Source organism: Salvelinus namaycush, chromosome 33 (assembly GCF_016432855.1).
Source record: "Salvelinus namaycush isolate Seneca chromosome 33, SaNama_1.0, whole genome shotgun sequence".
In the NCBI taxonomy this organism is placed as follows: Eukaryota; Metazoa; Chordata; class Actinopteri; order Salmoniformes; family Salmonidae; genus Salvelinus; species Salvelinus namaycush.
Genome location: NC_052339.1, coordinates 15,549,979 through 15,567,106, shown reverse-complemented (window position 1 = coordinate 15,567,106; position 17,128 = coordinate 15,549,979). Strand labels below are relative to the sequence as shown.

At 41.0% G+C, this 17,128-nt stretch overlaps 2 protein-coding genes across 2 annotated transcripts in view; one reads left to right on the top strand and one right to left on the bottom strand.

The window, feature by feature from the left end:
• The first annotated feature begins 6,309 nt into the window (after nucleotides 1–6,309).
• On the top strand, nucleotides 6,310–8,415 carry ppp1r17 (protein phosphatase 1 regulatory subunit 17). Its single transcript, XM_038972664.1, has 5 exons — nucleotides 6,310–6,894; nucleotides 7,290–7,431; nucleotides 7,823–8,067; nucleotides 8,209–8,215; nucleotides 8,269–8,415. Exons 2-5 carry the CDS (start codon nucleotides 7,359–7,361, stop codon nucleotides 8,337–8,339), a joined length of 396 nt encoding a protein of 131 aa, XP_038828592.1. The 5' UTR covers nucleotides 6,310–6,894; nucleotides 7,290–7,358; the 3' UTR covers nucleotides 8,340–8,415.
• A 1,583-nt stretch (nucleotides 8,416–9,998) lies between these two features.
• The window catches only part of pde1ca (phosphodiesterase 1C, calmodulin-dependent a), a 135,788-nt gene continuing 128,658 nt past the window's right edge, over nucleotides 9,999–17,128 (bottom strand). Inside the window, exon 18 of the mRNA XM_038973044.1 lies at nucleotides 9,999–12,300. Within this exon, the coding sequence (XP_038828972.1) occupies nucleotides 12,119–12,300 (182 nt within the window). The 3' untranslated portion in view covers nucleotides 9,999–12,118. The remainder of the gene's footprint in view (nucleotides 12,301–17,128) is intronic.

Sequence of the window (17,128 nt, the reverse complement as noted above, 5' to 3'; positions counted from 1 at the left end):
CTGTGTTGTCCTGTGGCTGGAGCCGCACATCGGTGGGAAAGGGGGTGGGGGGGAGAAGTCACGTCTAATCCCACTCCGGCGCTCGACGTCGCCGGTTTAATAACCACCGGTACTGGCAACCCATCAAGACGCATACCTGGCAACACTCATTACGCACACCTGCGCCTCATTACGCACACGTGGACTTCATCACTACCCTTAATTACTTCCCCTTTATCTAGCACTCCCTAGCGTCAGGTAGTATTGGTTCCGTTTTCATGTCCAGATGCTTCTCTCGTTTTGTAACTCTCCATGTTCGTTATTATTAAACTCACCATATGCACCTGCTTCCTGACTCCCTGGGTCTACGGTACACACGTGTTCCCGGAAGTCTCGCGATGTTGCGCCTCAGGTTTTAAAAACTCGATAATAGGGTTTAGAGAGAAACACAGAAAATAAGGTTCTGAGGTTAACACCAATCTTAGGAGATCTTGTGTTTTGTTCCATGAGAGAATATCAGTCAGTTAACCTGACCTTTATGAGTTATGAAGCCTTCATGTGCTTTTTTTATTATTACATAAATGGTTAAAAATTCACAAAGTGGCGTTAGTTGATGACGATTATCTGATTGAGCAAACTGTATAAAATCTCCTAAGCCCGTGTTAATTAACCACAGACTGTATTTTTGGCATTTATCCAAAATCCCTACAAAAACGCCATTCATTTCTACATAGGCTTTGTTCAACGAACCATGGTGGAGTTGGTGCCTACAAAAAGACGCAATTACTATATGTCTCTATAGGACGATATATACACTGCTCAAAAAAATAAAGGGAACACTTAAACAACACAATGTAACTCCAAGTCAATCACACTTCTGTGAAATCAAACTGTCCACTTAGGAAGCAACACTGATTGACAATAAATTTCACATGCTGTTGTGCAAATGGAATAGACAAAAGGTGGAAATTATAGGCAATTAGCAAGACACCCCCAAAAAAGGAGTGATTCTGCAGGTGGTGACCACAGACCACTTCTCAGTTCCTATGCTTCCTGGCTGATGTTTTGGTCACTTTTGAATGCTGGCGGTGCTCTCACTCTAGTGGTAGCATGAGACGGAGTCTACAACCCACACAAGTGGCTCAGGTAGTGCAGTTCATCCAGGATGGCACATCAATGCGAGCTGTGGCAAAAAGGTTTGCTGTGTCTGTCAGCGTAGTGTCCAGAGCATGGAGGCGCTACCAGGAGACAGGCCAGTACATCAGGAGACGTGGAGGAGGCCATAGGAGGGCAACAACCCAGCAGCAGGACCGCTACCTCCGCCTTTGTGCAAGGAGGTACACTGCCAGAGCCCTGCAAAATGACCTCCAGCAGGCCACAAATGTGCATGTGTCAGCATATGGTCTCACAAGGGGTCTGAGGATCTCATCTCGGTACCTATTGGCAGTCAGGCTACCTCTGGCGAGCACATGGAGGGCTGTGCGGCCCCACAAAGAAATGCCACCCCACACCATGACTGACCCATCGCCAAACCGGTCATGCTGGAGGATGTTGCAGGCAGCAGAACGTTCTCCACGGCGTCTCCAGACTCTGTCACGTCTGTCACATGTGCTCATGTGCTCAGTGTGAACCTGCTTTCATCTGTGAAGAGCACAGGGCGCCAGTGGCGAATTTGCCAATCTTGGTGTTCTCTGGCAAATGCCAAACGTCCTGCACGGTGTTGGGCTGTAAGCACAACCCCCACCTGTGGACGTCGGGCCCTCATACCACCCTCATGGAGTCTGTTTCTGACCGTTTGAGCAGACACATGCACATTTGTGGCCTGCTGGAGGTCATTTTGCAGGGCGCTGGCAGTGCACCTCCTTGCACAAAGGCGGAGGTAGCGGTCCTGCTGCTGGGTTGTTGCCCTCCTACGGCCTCCTCCACGTCTCCTGATGTACTGGCCTGTCTCCTGGTAGCGCCTCCATGCTCTGGACACTACGCTGACAGACACAGCAAACCTTTTTGCCACAGCTCGCATTGATGTGCCATCCTGGATGAACTGCACTACCTGAGCCACTTGTGTGGGTTGTAGACTCCGTCTCATGCTACCACTAGAGTGAGAGCACCGCCAGCATTCAAAAGTGACCAAAACATCAGCCAGGAAGCATAGGAACTGAGAAGTGGTCTGTGGTCACCACCTGCAGAATCACTGCTTTTTTGGGGGTGTCTTGCTAATTGCCTATAATTTCTACCTTTTGTCTATTCCATTTGCACAACAGCATGTGAAATTTATTGTCAATCAGTGTTGCTTCCTAAGTGGACAGTTTGATTTCACAGAAGTGTGATTGACTTGGAGTTACATTGTGTTGTTTAAGTGTTCCCTTTATTTTTTTGAGCAGTGTATATATATATATATTTTACCTTGTTGGGCTAGAGTAAATCTATTTTTGCTGTAGTAATGGTGCAAGAATGACGTTAACAAATCTGTGTTTTTCTAGGGAGCTCGGAAACAATGGTACAGCGACGCCTTATCATTACTATTATCTGGGGGATTTTTTTTCATAGTTGCACAGTGCTTGATACTAGAGGAGAAAATGCTATGCGACAAGAACACATCAACAACCCAGTCTCCCATCAGATTTCAAAGGGCCCCGCCTGATTGAAACATGAGTGGTTTATTTGTGATAAGCAGACAACACAGGTTATGTAATTAATTTATTAGAAATAGAATAGGCTTCTATGCTCTCAGCAACTTAGTAATGTAGTCAATGGTATCCCCTATAGAAGGGTTATGTTGGGTCATGTTGCACAACCTACCATTTCCATTTGTGTTTCATAACTGTGCAACTATGTCAGATAAATGTCCATTACTTTTTTAGATTTAGTAACAAATAAGCAGAAGTTCAATCAACCAATGATATTTTACAGAGAAATAATTAACAGACTTTCAGCATGCTTATAGTGAAGGGCACTCAACATGCTCGGCACTGACACAAATTACTGATGATTGGCTGAAAGACATTGATTATTAGAAGATTGTAGGAGCTGTTTTGTTAGATTTCATTGCAGCTATTGATATCATTGATCATAACCCATTACTGAAAAAACGTAGGTGTTATGGATTTACATCTTCTTTATCATGGATTGAGAGTTCCCTATCTAATTGAACACAGAGTCTTTTTTTTATGGAAGCCTCTCTAAAGCAAATTCAGTTGAGTGTGGTGTACCACAGGGCAGCTGACTTGGGCCATTATTGTTTTCTGTGTTTACTAATGACCTTCCACTGACCTTAAGTAAAGCTTGTGAGTGTATACTCAACATGTATACTCATGTACTCAACTGTATACATGTCAGCTATAACAGTAATATAAATCACTGACACCCTTAACATAGAGATCCAGACAGTTTTAGAATGGGTAACTATCAGTGGGCTGGTGTTATCTAAAAAACTAAAAGCATTGTTTTTGGGACAAATCACTCACACAACCCTAAACCTCATTTAGATGTATATTTGAATAATGTGGCAATTCAGCAAGTTGAGGAGACTAAGCTGCTGGGTGTAACCCTAGATAGCAAGCTGTCATGGGCAAAACATATAGACTCAATGGTTGCTAAAATGGGAAGAGGTCTGTCCATGATAAGGCATTTCTCTGCTTTCTTGATCTAAATCCTACAAGCCCTAGTTTTGTCGCACCTGGACTACTGCCCAGTTGTGTGGCCATGTGTGGCAAAAAAGGACATGGGAAAGTAACAGTTGGTCCAGAACAGAGCAGCACGTATTGCACTTTAGATGTCAGTAGTATGCATGTAAATCTCTCCTGGCTCAAAGTTGAGGAGAGATTGACTGCATCACTATTGGTCGTTGTGCTAGGTGTTGATGTGTTAAAGGTACTGAACTGTCTGTTCAAGCAGTTGGCACACAGTTCAGACACTCATCTGTACCACACAAGACATGCAGCCAGATGTCTCTTCACAGTTCCCAGGTCCAGAACAGAGGCTGGGAAACACACAGTATTAAATAGAGCCATGACTAGATGGAATTCTCTGTCACCCCAGGTAACTCAAATTAGCAATAAAACAAGATTCAAAAACCAGATAACATAACACCTTAACTTCTTTGGGACAGGGGGGCAGTATTGAGTAGCTTGGATAAAAAGGTGCCCAGAGTAAACTGCCTGCTACTCTGTCCTAAAAGCTAGATTATACATATTATTAGTAGATTTGGATACAAAACACTCTGAAGTATCTAAAACTGTTTGAATGATGTCTGTGAGTATAACAGAACTCATATGGCAGGCAAAAACCTGAGAAAAAATCCAACCAGGAAGTGGGAAATCTGAGGTTGGTCATTTTTCAACTCATTCTCTATTGAAGATACAGTGGGCTATTGATCATGTTGCACTTCCTAAGGCTTCCACTAGATGTCAAGTCTTTAGAACCTTGTTTGATGCTTCTACTGTGAAGTGGGGCCGAATGAGAGGGGATTGAGTAAGGTCTGCCATGAGCTGAACATGCGCTGACCATGCGCGTTCACGTGAGAGCGAGCTCTGTTCCATCGCATTTTTGAAGACAAAGGAATTCTCCGGTTGGAACATTATTGAAGATTTATGTTAAAAACATCCTAAAGATTGATTGTATACTTCGTTTGACATGTTTCTACGGACTGTAATATGACTTTTCGTCTGAACTTTTGCCTAGACCTGCGTGAGTTTAGATTGTGTACTGAACGCGCGAACAAAACGGAGTTATTTGGACATAAATGATGGACATTATCGAACAAAACAAACATTTATTGTGGAACTGGGATTCCTGGGAGTGCATTCTGATGAAGATCATCAAAGGTAAGTGAATGCTTCTAATGTTATTTCTGACTTCTGTTGACTGCACAATATGGCGGATATCTTTTTGTCTTGTTTGGGCTCTGAGCGCCGTACTCAGATTATTGCATGGTTTGCTTTTTCCGTAAAGCTTTTTTGAAATCTGACAGCGGTTGCATTAAGGAGAAGTGTATCTAAAGTTCCATGCATAACACTTGTATTTTCATCAACATTTATAATGAGTATTTCTGTAAATTGATGTGGCTCTCTGCAAAATCACCGGATGTTTTGGAAGCAAAACATTACTGAACGTAACGCGCCAATGTAAACTGAGAGTTTTGGATATAAATATGAACATTATCGAACAAAACATACATGTATTCTGTAACATGAAGTCCTATGAGTGTCATCTGATGAAGATCATCAAAGGTTAGTAATTCAGTTTATCTCTATTTATGCTTTTTGTGACTCCTCTCTTTGGCTGGAAAAATGGCTGTGTTTTTCTGTGGCTATGTACTGACCTAACATAATCGTTTGGTGTGCTTTCGTCGTAAAGCCTTTTGAAATCTGACACGTTGGCTGGATTCACAACAAGTGTAGCTTTAATTTGGTATATTGCATGTGTGATTTCATGAAAGTGTAATTTTTATAGTAATTTATTTGAATTTGGCGCTCTGCATTTTCACTGGATGTTGGCCATGCAGGACGCTAGCGTCCCACATATCCCAGAGAGGTTAAGGCACGACGGGGACTGTGAAAAGACAGACATTTATATATATATATATATACTGAACAAAAAATATTAACGCAGTAGTTCTGGTCCCATGTTGGTCCCATTCAAACTTTTCCATACACACAAAAAACAAACATTTGTGCACACATTTGTTTACATCCCTGTTAGTGAGCATTTCTCCTTTGCCAAGATAACCCGTCCACTTGCTAGATGTGCATAAATTGCATATATTTTTATATATTTTTTGTGTGAATTTTGTATTGTATTTAGCATTGAATTATGTAGTGTTATGTATTTATTTGTTGTGTTTTGGCAGCGGCTAATTGGGGATCCAAATAAAATACTAAATACAAACATTAAAGCACTGTTGCAGATATTTAGTTGAAACCTGGGTGAAATTGAGAACTATTATTTACATTTCATCAAAATGCCACCAAGGTATTGTAAAATAAAGTTGAGTAAAACAATCAAATTGAATAGTTTAGCGCTGTGAAATTAGACACTGGATACTAGTCATATCACATGTAGTATTGTGCCCAGGGGAATTATCACTGATCTCATATCGAAAGATAATATCATGGGATGACAGAGCAGATAGAGCGGATATCAATAACCAAAAGCAGGGGATGGTTGAACGGGTAGCGTAAGCTTACTCCATGACATCTGGGATTTTCCTTTAACCTATCTGCTCTCCATTGGGGTGGCAGGTAGCCTAGTGGTTAAAGCGTTGGGCCAGTAACCGAAAGGTTGGTGGATCGAATTCCTGAGCTGACAAGGTAAAAATGTGTCGTTCTGCCCCTGAACAAGGCAGTTAACTGTTCCTAGGCTGTCATTGTAAATAAGAATTTGTTCTTAACTGACTTGCCTGGTTAAATAAAACATCTGCTATTCATTTAACTTATCTGCCCTTCCACCTATCCATGTCATCCTTTTTTATTCTCCTAATTTTCCCTTTCCTCTTATTTTGTCTCATTCTTTCCTCTGCCACTGTCCCGTCTCCTATTCCTCTCTCCGTTTCTTCTGCTCTCTGTCTTCTTCCCCTCTCTTTCTTCCTCCTCCTCCCTCGCTCTCCTACATAGAGCCCCCTCACGGGCCCTGCTGCTGTCATTGAACCTGTTGAAGTTTGCTAATTAAGATCCCATTCAAATTCATCATACCATTTGGACAGCGGTCCAGCAGACACAGGATAAGAGGGCTCCTGTCACCATGACAACGGGCGCTAATGGAGACTGTGGACTGGGCGGATGGGTGGTGATGATGCTCCTCCTCCGGACTGGGCGGATGGGTGGTGATGATGCTCCTCCTCCGAGCTACTTAACACCATGGCTTTGATCCGGCCTGGCACTCACTCCTTCTGTCCTGTCTGCTCACTGCACAGCTGAGGTGAGATATACACTCTACATCTCTATCTGTCGATGTCTGTCAGTCTGTCTATTCTGTGTTTATTACTCTCTCCTCCGAATGGCATTACCATTGCTTTGTAGCGCTTGTGAAAAGTTTTAGTGAGTCTCTTATAACATTACAGATGTATTTATGCAATTGTGATTTCTATTCATGTTTCTAATTGGCAAGGAGATTTATGCCAGTTTACCAATTTATCCACTTGCAACAGTCAGTTGAACTAGAACAAAACACAGCATTAACAGAAAGGGGTTTTATCAGTCAAAATCAACTTTTTAACTGAAAAATTCAAAGCTAGACAATCTGACTACAGTTTCCCTGATGTGTTGAAGTCCCTTATTGACATGAGCATAAATAATGGATCTATGTGTGTCCAGACTGAGACTGGGCTGTGTTATCTGATCTGGGTCCAGACTGGGAGAAAGAGGATAAGAGAGAGAGAAGAGATGTCTACAGGCTGTGTGAGGTCGCCCCCGGAGACAGCGGAACACAGACTGACGGGTGAACAGGAACACCACTGTGAGTATCTGAGAGACAGAGGGGAGGGGGAGGGAAACAGAAAGAAGGAGAGAAAATGAGAGGGAGAGAGCAGATCTCCACTGGGACCAACCAACACAGTGACAGATGGTAAGACAGCAGCCAGGTCTGCTTACTGTCACACAATGCCTTTGTGTATTCGTGATGTGGATTACGTATGTGTAGATTCACACACGCACACATGCACGCACACACACACTATGAAATACCACCACTTTACACGACCACATACTGCATTATACGCAATACTTTTCTTTGAAACCACAAGTTTCCGTTCCATTTTTGTGATTAACTTATCAATAGCAACAAACAACACATCTCATAGTTACTGTATAAATATAAATAACATGTATGTTATATTTCTGTGTAACAGATCAGATGGTGGAGCCTGTGAGGACCCTGCTAGAGGAGGGGGCAGGGATGACCAGAGCTGTGCAGGGGAAACACTGTCCTGAGGCAGTGCACCCCGAGGAGCAGCCAGATGAGCAGGAACTGAAGAAACCACGCAGGAAAGACACGCCCGTCCTCAACACTCCTCCACTCATACCAGGTCAGTCTCACTCTCTTGTTGTTACTGTTAGAGACAAAATGAGACTTGAAGTAAACTGTAAAATAGTGGTTTGGCTTAATATGTTGATGTAATGTACAGTAACAAGATGTGTAAGTAACCTCTATGCTTAAATTATGGACAGTAATGTATTTATAAGGGTGACATTCTGTACATTGTGACCTCATAAATTGATATTGGTGTCATAACAGATTCTAAGTATGAATCTTTTACCATTATTTTTTACGTGTTGAGTCACTTGCCTTCATCAGGTGTGAGGATGGTGAAAGGAGAAAAGAGAATGATTCACATGGAGGATGAAGAGAAGGATGGAAAGAACTAGAAGTCATTGGATGAGAGTTTCTTGCCTACATTTTTTGTTGTTGACATTGTTGTTTTCAGTTGTCATATTACTAATATGTAGCCTATACATGTTAATTAAAAGTAGCTCTACAATGTGTGGCTGTTATCTTTCATTTACAAACAAGGTATAAAGATGCTGATGTCAATGCATGCATTCAATGTAATATACTGTATCTAGCCAAAGGTTGCATCGTGGCCATTACAATGTAGAAAAAAGCATATCTCTTATGGAAGATGCCAAAACGTTGGAGAAAACAATAGAATGCAAAGTCAAAGTTACTGGTTTCCATCTGTGGCAAAGTTTTCCCTAAATGGTTATGACAAATCCAGCTCCAGAACCAGCCTAGCCAGCTGGCTATTCTTTTGAATATGATGTAGTTAAAAAAACAGCAACAACAGATGATATTAGCTAGCTAGATAAGGTTAGCATGCTAGCTATCTACACTGACAGCTGTCAGTTCCCTATTTGTTGATGTTTCTCCAGTCCACGTCGAAATCACCATGACGTTCTTTCCCACCCCCAATTCTTAAACGTGTATAAGTAGCCTGCCTCATTCATCAGAGGTGCAACCTAAACAAGCATTCTTGCTCTAGGGCAGAGGAAGAGGCAAAGCGAGAGGTTTTAATCTGCCCAACTCTGTTTACGTAAATAAGCCCACGAACTGAATAACTTTTGTATGGTAGTCAATAAGAGTATCAAATTTGGACAACAAAAAATGTCATCGCTAATTTGCTACAAGAGGCTTATTTGATCTAATAGAAATGTCATAATGGTTAGGTTGTTACGAATGCACTGATGTAAGTGGACGCATGTGGGATTTAGGCCACTTTGAAAAAAACATGTTAATATCAGAGTTGTGCTTGTTGTCATAGAGATACAGTTTATAGAGGACTCATTATGGATCTAGCCGTTTTAGCATGGACATTGCCATTGAGGACTTCCACAATTTTAAAATAGTCAACTGGGTCGGTATTCCGAGCCAGAGAAATCAGCCAATGAAGAAGAAAATGTACTACTTTAAAATAGAGAGAGCCTCAATGGTGCTGCCCATGCTGTCCCAGATGCTATAAAGGCACAGATGCAAAGATGAGTCCTCTATGGCCTATTGTTCATGCACTTATCTGACCTCTCATTGGCTAGAATGGTCCCATCTTATCTCCCCTCCCACATGTGTTCCATCTTTGAGGACATATATTTCCATTGTTAGAGCGATCACTTGACTGTCTTGTCAATATAATAGACAATATTTGTCTAGGGCAGGAATTTCATCTGGTGGGTGCCTTTAAAGCTAGACGAACAGGGGGGTTTCTTCCATACAGACCAGTGGAGGGCTGGTGGGAGGAGCTACCGGATGACAGGCTCCTTGTAATGGCTGGAATGGAATAAATGGAACGAAGTCAAACATGGTTTCCATATGGTTGATGTGTTAGATACCATTCCATTGATTCCGTTCCCGCTATTACAATGAGCCTGTCCTCCTATAGCTCCTCCCACCAGCCGTCACTGATACAGACACAGAGACAGCAACATAATTGGACAATAGAACTCACAGGGCTGAGCTTGCTTTATACAGATTTGCATTGTGTAGGCTTGCACTATTCAATTGTAGGCCCAATAAAAAAAATTACTCACAGTATATGTCAGCTATTATGTTTATTGATTAATTCCAGTTAATATTTCTTTGGGGAAAAAGTCCAGGTAGCCTAGTCAGCCCAAGTTTGAATATTTACCAAATTTGATCTCATTAACATTTCTTTGTAACACAAACAAATGAGCTATAAATAGACAATATTCCCACTTAGTTTACCCTGGCCAGAGGGACAGGGCATAGTAGACGACGGTATGCAGTTGGTATTGTTAGTAGCCTACATTTGATCAGACTGCAACACAGCATGCATGCAACACAGCATGTCAGATCGCTAATGTTTAGGTGTAGGCAGCTACAACATTTTTGTAAAGAGTTTTTGCTTGTGTCTGTCAGGAGTGATGCGTTATCCCCTTTGCTAAATAAATACCGGAGGAAAGTGGAGAGTGCTTTAAGCTTTGTGCATTGTGCCTGGCCAGCGCGACCTTGCAATTTTCTTGAATCTGATTGGTCAAGACAGGCACGCAGCGCTCCGATGTGAAGGACAAATTGTGCATGAGTAGACAAACCATGAAGCAAAAATCTGTAAAAAAAACAGCACTTTGTGCCTATTTTGTCAATATTAAACTAAATGAAAAGTTACTGGGCGCTGCCCTATCTGATTTAAAAGTGCTGGGGCAAATGCCAGCTCACCACATGTTTTGTAGCAGCCCTGGTCCTTATTGCTATTAGCCTATAGAGACGCATTGACAGATAAATGAAAAGGAAATATGTTTTGAAGTGTCTGTCTTATATCTGAGAGATATAAGAAAGCTCAGGATTATTTTTTTTATGTGGAAATGCCCTATTGACTTCCATTCATTTTTTGGCTCTGAACTGGGTTCCCTTAAGTCGTGTCTTGTGAGGCTTGTACGTGTTTGTGATAGTCTCAGCTTTCAATGGTGGGGTAGCCCAAACAGTTCGGACACTACAGACAGAAGTTGGCACATTGTGGTACCTTGAAGCTTGTCTTAGAGCAAAACAGAGAACACAGGTCTAGTTTTGATTTACAAATAACCTTAATTTAATGTGAAATCCACAAAGAATTTCACCATGTCATTGGATTTAGGTTCAAAGTTGGGTGAAAAAAAGCCATAATTTCCTTATGTTGATTTACTTTGTTTCAAATCCAATCAGTCTTCCACATTGATTCAACGTCAACACATTGCATTTTTGTTGCTGAAATAACGTGGAAACAACGTTGATTCAGCAAGTTTTTGCCCAGTGGGCACCATCATTTTTCGTGAGTGTCTCAGCTTTCCATAGTGGTGTACATTCGTTTCTAGCCTAAACCGTTTGGACTCTGCAGACGTTTCCATGAAAAGACAGATTTCCGGGATGTCTCCTGGTCTGATAAACACTACTGTAGCTCTGCCACCCTCCACCGCAGAAGCGGAAGGCCAACATCAGTGGATGTGGTGGATTGAGACGCGCCCATGCTAAAAAACTGATTTATCTAGCTTAAACAGACAGATTGCGACAGGGATTGTTTTATTATGCTAATTCGATTTTTGTGCGGGCCTCGACTCTAGTTAACCTATGTCACTTTTGTTTTCACATGGCTCATGCCCGGGAGGAAGCCCGGTTCCAAATAGATTGCAATCAATGCTAACTCGGTTCACCCAGGGGGCCGGGGCATTAATCGAATCCCCTCATTGGCACATCCCCGTATGGCAATGGCTTATTTGCATATAGGCCGACTGTAGCTCAGATTGGTTATGGTGCACAGATCTGTGTAGAGTCTGGGCCTGGACAAGACTGACACGTTTTTATTTATTTTTATTTACAGGGGAGTCTATTAATTGCCCAAATTTTCAAAAATACCCAACTCAACGTCATTCCCAAACATGAAAACGTGAAAAATGCTTCTTGTCACAAAATGTCAAAACAAATGCGCCATATTCTTCCAGAGGGGGTGTAGATAAACATATTTTAACAAGATTGAATGGGTCTAAAACACTGTCAGTTCCTCATTAACTACTATATATAAAATCATAATTTAATCATCTATTGTCTGGGAACAGCTTTGCCTTGTTGTCACCAGTATAAGTATAAGTGAGAATAACGTGGGTTGCAACGTCTACATATGTCATTTCCCGTGAGGTCTCTTCCTGTGAGGTCACTTCTTGTGATGTCACTTACTCCGGCGCAGGGAGATGCCCTGAAGCTTCCTGACTCTGCTCCTGGGGTCAATGGGCCTGCCCTTGGTTCTCTCCCTCTCTTTCTCTCTGGAGGGTAGTGCCAGGTGAGAGTTGGCACAGTAGCTCGGTCTCTTGTAGTAGCGAATCAGGTCATAGCCCTCCGAGCCTGACAAGTCTGCAAGAGAAAAGGTCACCATGTCAGTTGTCAGGGAAAAACCATCGTCAAGGTTTTTATTTTGTTTATCTTTTTTATACATGGTCACATTTCTATCCTCATGCAGATACAGTATATGTGTATGTGGTGCAAACCTAGGTTAAAATACTATTTAAGGTATTTCAATTACTTTCAAGTATTTTTCTTTAAAGACAAGTAGTTGAATACTGGAATGTATTTGGAAGACTGACTCAAACACTGACTCAAATACACTCCCAAGTATTTGAAATCCAGACATTTGAAAATAGTATTTGAAATAAGTAATTGAAAATACTTTCAAATAGGAGGCTATTTATAGGAAATTATTTGAAAATACTTTCAAATATTTCCAATATAAGCAGTTGATTCAGGCCACATTATTTGAAAATACTCAAAAACACAGCAAATCATTTGTTAAATAACAAATAACGAAATACAAATGTATTTGAACCCAGATCTGATGTGGTGCTATCTATTGTTTATTCTATTATTTTGTAAACCATTGTAGAGTACTTTTATGGGTTATTCTGTTATAGGTAGTCTGGTGTTAGACCTCACACATACAGTACTGACAATACAAACATTTTGTGTGCTTAATACATAATAGGTTTTACAAAAAGTTTTAAACTGGACACAATGAAGACACTGAGTCGTGATCTGAGCCCTTTGAGTTCAGATTTATTGTCACAACAGTGCACTAACGTAGCGTTGGAACAAACACCACCACATGGCCTGCTGCACAGTTTGTTCTTGGTGTGTGATCAATAAAATCTTCAATTCAAACAAAATAAGACAAAAAAAGTGGGGAAAAACGTGAGGACAACCGGTTTGATGATTACCAAATGAAACCCCTTGAAGCAATACTCACAAAAAAAGTAAACATTGTTATGGCTTCAAATACATAAAGCAAGTGCTGTGAAAAAGTATTTTCCACATCAGATTTTCTGTATTTTTGCATATTTTTTATACTGAAAGTTATCAGATCTTCAACCAAAACCTAATATTATATAAAAGGGACCATGAGTGAACAAATAACAAACCATTTAGACATATTTATTTATTAAAGAAAGTTGCACCACCCAATGCCCCCGTGCGAAACAGTAATTGCCCCCTTATACTCAATAACTGGTCATGCCACCTTTATCTGCAATAACTGCAACCAAACGCTTTCTGTAGTTATCAATTAGTCTCTCACAGCGGGTGGAGGAATTTCGTCCCACTCCTCCATGCAGAACTGCTTCAACTCAGTGACGTGTGGGTTTTCAAGCATAAACTGCTCATTTCAGGTCCTGCCACATCTCAATGGGTTTGGCCGGCAGGGATGTTCTTGTCCCATCGCGCACTAGCGACTCCTGTGGCGGGCCGGGCACAATGCATGCTGACACGGTCGCCAGGTGTATGGTGTGTCCTCCAACTCATTGGTGCGGCTGGCTTCTGGGTTAAGCGTGCATTGTGTCAAGAAGCAGGGCGGCTTAGCAGGGTCGTGTTTCAGAGGACGCAGAGGACGCTCTCGACCTTCGCCTCTCCCGAGTACATACGGGAGTTGCAGCGATGGGACAAGACAGTAACTACCAATTGGATACCAGAAAGTTGGGGAGAAAAAAGGGGTAAAAAAATATAAAATAAAACAGAATTAATGGTTCCTTCAATGATGGCAATGCATCCAGGTCATGATGCAGCAAAGCATCCCCAAACCATCACACTACCACCACCATGCTTGACCGTTGGTATGAGGTTCTTGCTGTGTTTGATTTTCGCCAGACATAACAGGGCCCATGTCAGCCAAAAAGTTATACTTTTGACTCATCTGTTCATAGAACATTGTTCCAGAACTCTTGAGGATCATCCAGGCAATTTTTTTGGCAAACTTGAGATGAGCATTCATGTTCTTCTTAGTGAGCAATGGTTTCCACCTTGCTACTCTGCCATGAATCCCATTTTTGCCCAGTGTATTTCTGATGGTGGAATCATAAACACTGACCTTAGCCGAGGCGAGAGAGACCTAGAAATCCCTGGATGTTTTTCTAGAGTTCTTTGGAGAGATTTTGGCAGGACGGCCACTCCTGGGAAATTCACTACTGTCCCAAACATTGTCCTTTTGGACAATATGGCTCTGATTGTGGTTCGGTGGAGCCCCAGAGCCTTAGAAATGGCTTTGTAGACTGATAAGCATCAACAACGTTTTTCTGGAGGTCTTCAGGAATTTATTTTGATCGTGGCATGATGTGCCTCTAAAACCTGTGCTCTGACAAATTCAATCTGATGGTAAGGACCAAAGTTAGTCAGATTTATATTAGGCAGTGCTGGCACTAATCAGGGCTGGTTGTTAACCAAAGGACTCAAACAGCTGACTGTAATTATCCCTTTAATTGGGTGGAATTAACTGGGGGGCGGCAATAACTTTTTAACACCTGAAGACTGCATGTTTGGTTACCTCATCTTTTCTCTCAGACTCCCTCTATATACCACTACAACCAGTGGAGGCTGCTGAGGGGAGGACGGCACATAATAATGGCTGGAACGGAGCAAAAGGAATGGAATCAAACACGTTTAATGTATTTCATACAATTCAACGTATTCAGCTCCAGCCATTACCACGAGCCCGTCCTCCCCAATTGAGGTGTCCCCAACCTCCTGTGACTACAACCCACAAAAAGATCTGACCAAATTCAATGTGAAAATGTGCAATAATGCAGAAAATCAGACGGGGCAAATACTTTTTCACGGCACAGTAAAAAATAAATAAATAAGGGGGATATATGTCGAAAAAAAAACAAAACAAGATGAACATGGTTTCGTCTGTAGTGATTTCATCCCAGGGTTTGCTGATGAGTTGGTCATAGAGAAAGTGGGGGTCACAGAAATGACTATACTGGCACTACTAAACCGTGGGCCTCGAACTTACTGTACTGGCAATTGGTTGTTATCAATAACGTCATATTTCGATATCAACCTATACTAACCCCTAGCAATAGAACATAGAAGCATACTGCACTTCATATACCCACTCACACACCAATTCACAAAAAACTATGATCTATAGATTCTATACTCACCTATCAGCTTATCCTCATTTACACATGTCCATTTAAACCCTTCACACACAGTATGTTGACCGATCAAAATGTAAATATCTGACAATATATGACGCTGTTTCAGGAAGGCATGAGATTGCTGGTTTTGAGTTGAAGTAAAGGGAGCAAATTCACAAAGATTGCATGTCATAAAATAATAAATCAAGGCGTGAGAATGGGGCCATAAAAATGGGTCTGTGCATGTTTTTACGTTCTTCAGGGATTCTTCACTATGACAATGTTCCACAGTCCAGATAACAGGCATGACTAAGTACAATTTTGAATGACAGAACTAGTACCACAGGGTAGCGGTCAGATACAAATATATGTAATGGTAAAAAAAAGAAAGGAAAAGGTAACACAGACCCTATCCCTTTGTATCACAAGAAACAACATCTAGAAATCATGGAAAGGGATAGCTGCCACAAAGTATTAACAATCACTAAACACTGACAAGATCTTGTGCTGAAAGATGTCACAAAAGCTTGCAAGCTAGCTAGATAGAGACATATAGACTGTTCTATAGGGCAACACTGAAGTGAGGAGTAAAGACATATCTATTTTAAGGCAAAGATTCTTCCTTCTGGAGCAAAATAAATCATTTTGAGGAGCTTAAACAGAAGTATTTACCCTTTTGTAGATTGAGTTTTATTTTAACTCTAGCATATCTATAATATCTGTTGTTTTTCTATCTTTGGTCAAGGCAACAGGAATTTCTACACAGTGAACCTGGAGGCCATTTTGGAAAACCCCAAAGATGACCCAGTCAATACTGTACATGTACTATAAGTCTGCTTCTTGAACACAACATTAAATATTTTGATTCTTTACTTTCTACATTTCATTACGTGTAGTAACCTAGTGTTTGTTCTGTTTGTTTCGTTTTCTGTGTTTTTCTTTGTTTTTGAGATATAATAATTCTGTTAATGCTAAATTAATTTATTAACACAAAAAAATGTAATTATATTTACATGCTGTGAATGATTTGTATAAAACGTATGTATTGGTAAATCAAGATGGATCAATCAGATTCCAAGTTTGTTCAACAAAGTTTTCACATCACAGTTGAACGTTGAGTGGGAATTAACTGACTCTCTCAACCCAATTCTTATCCACATATTGGAAAACTCTCATGCTTTGTATGCACCAATGCATTTGATAAAGAAAGACTTGAGGATATGAGGATATTGTGTTCAGCTGCAGTGTCTTAAAGCAAAGTCAGAAGAAGTCCTGGAGTTGAAGTGCAAAGCGCAAATAACCAACTCATAATGATAGATTCACACTACTTTGAAATAATGAAACATTAACCCACTCATCCATGTCATTGGGGAGCACAGATTCAGCAGAGACACTGTACATCAGAAGTCTTAGAAACATGTTACTTCTCTCTGTCGACTACATTAAGACATTCAAAATTATAACTATACACAATAATTCATAAATAACATATGTACAATAAATACATATTATACTCTGGCAACCAGGAAACTCCCCTAGCTAGAACTGCCACGAACTAGAGAGAAAAGTAAGCAACGAAACCTAAGCACACATATACAGTATATTTTGGCATTGTAACATGTTATAAACGGTTGATTTCCCCCGCCCCGAAAAAATGAATATGGTTGTTGTGCCTGGCTTAATAACAGTCGTATGATGTCATCACAATAACGTTTGGATGGTTGGAAATCAATCAAACCTGCACTGTGGAAAACATAAATCACCTACAGTACATTGTA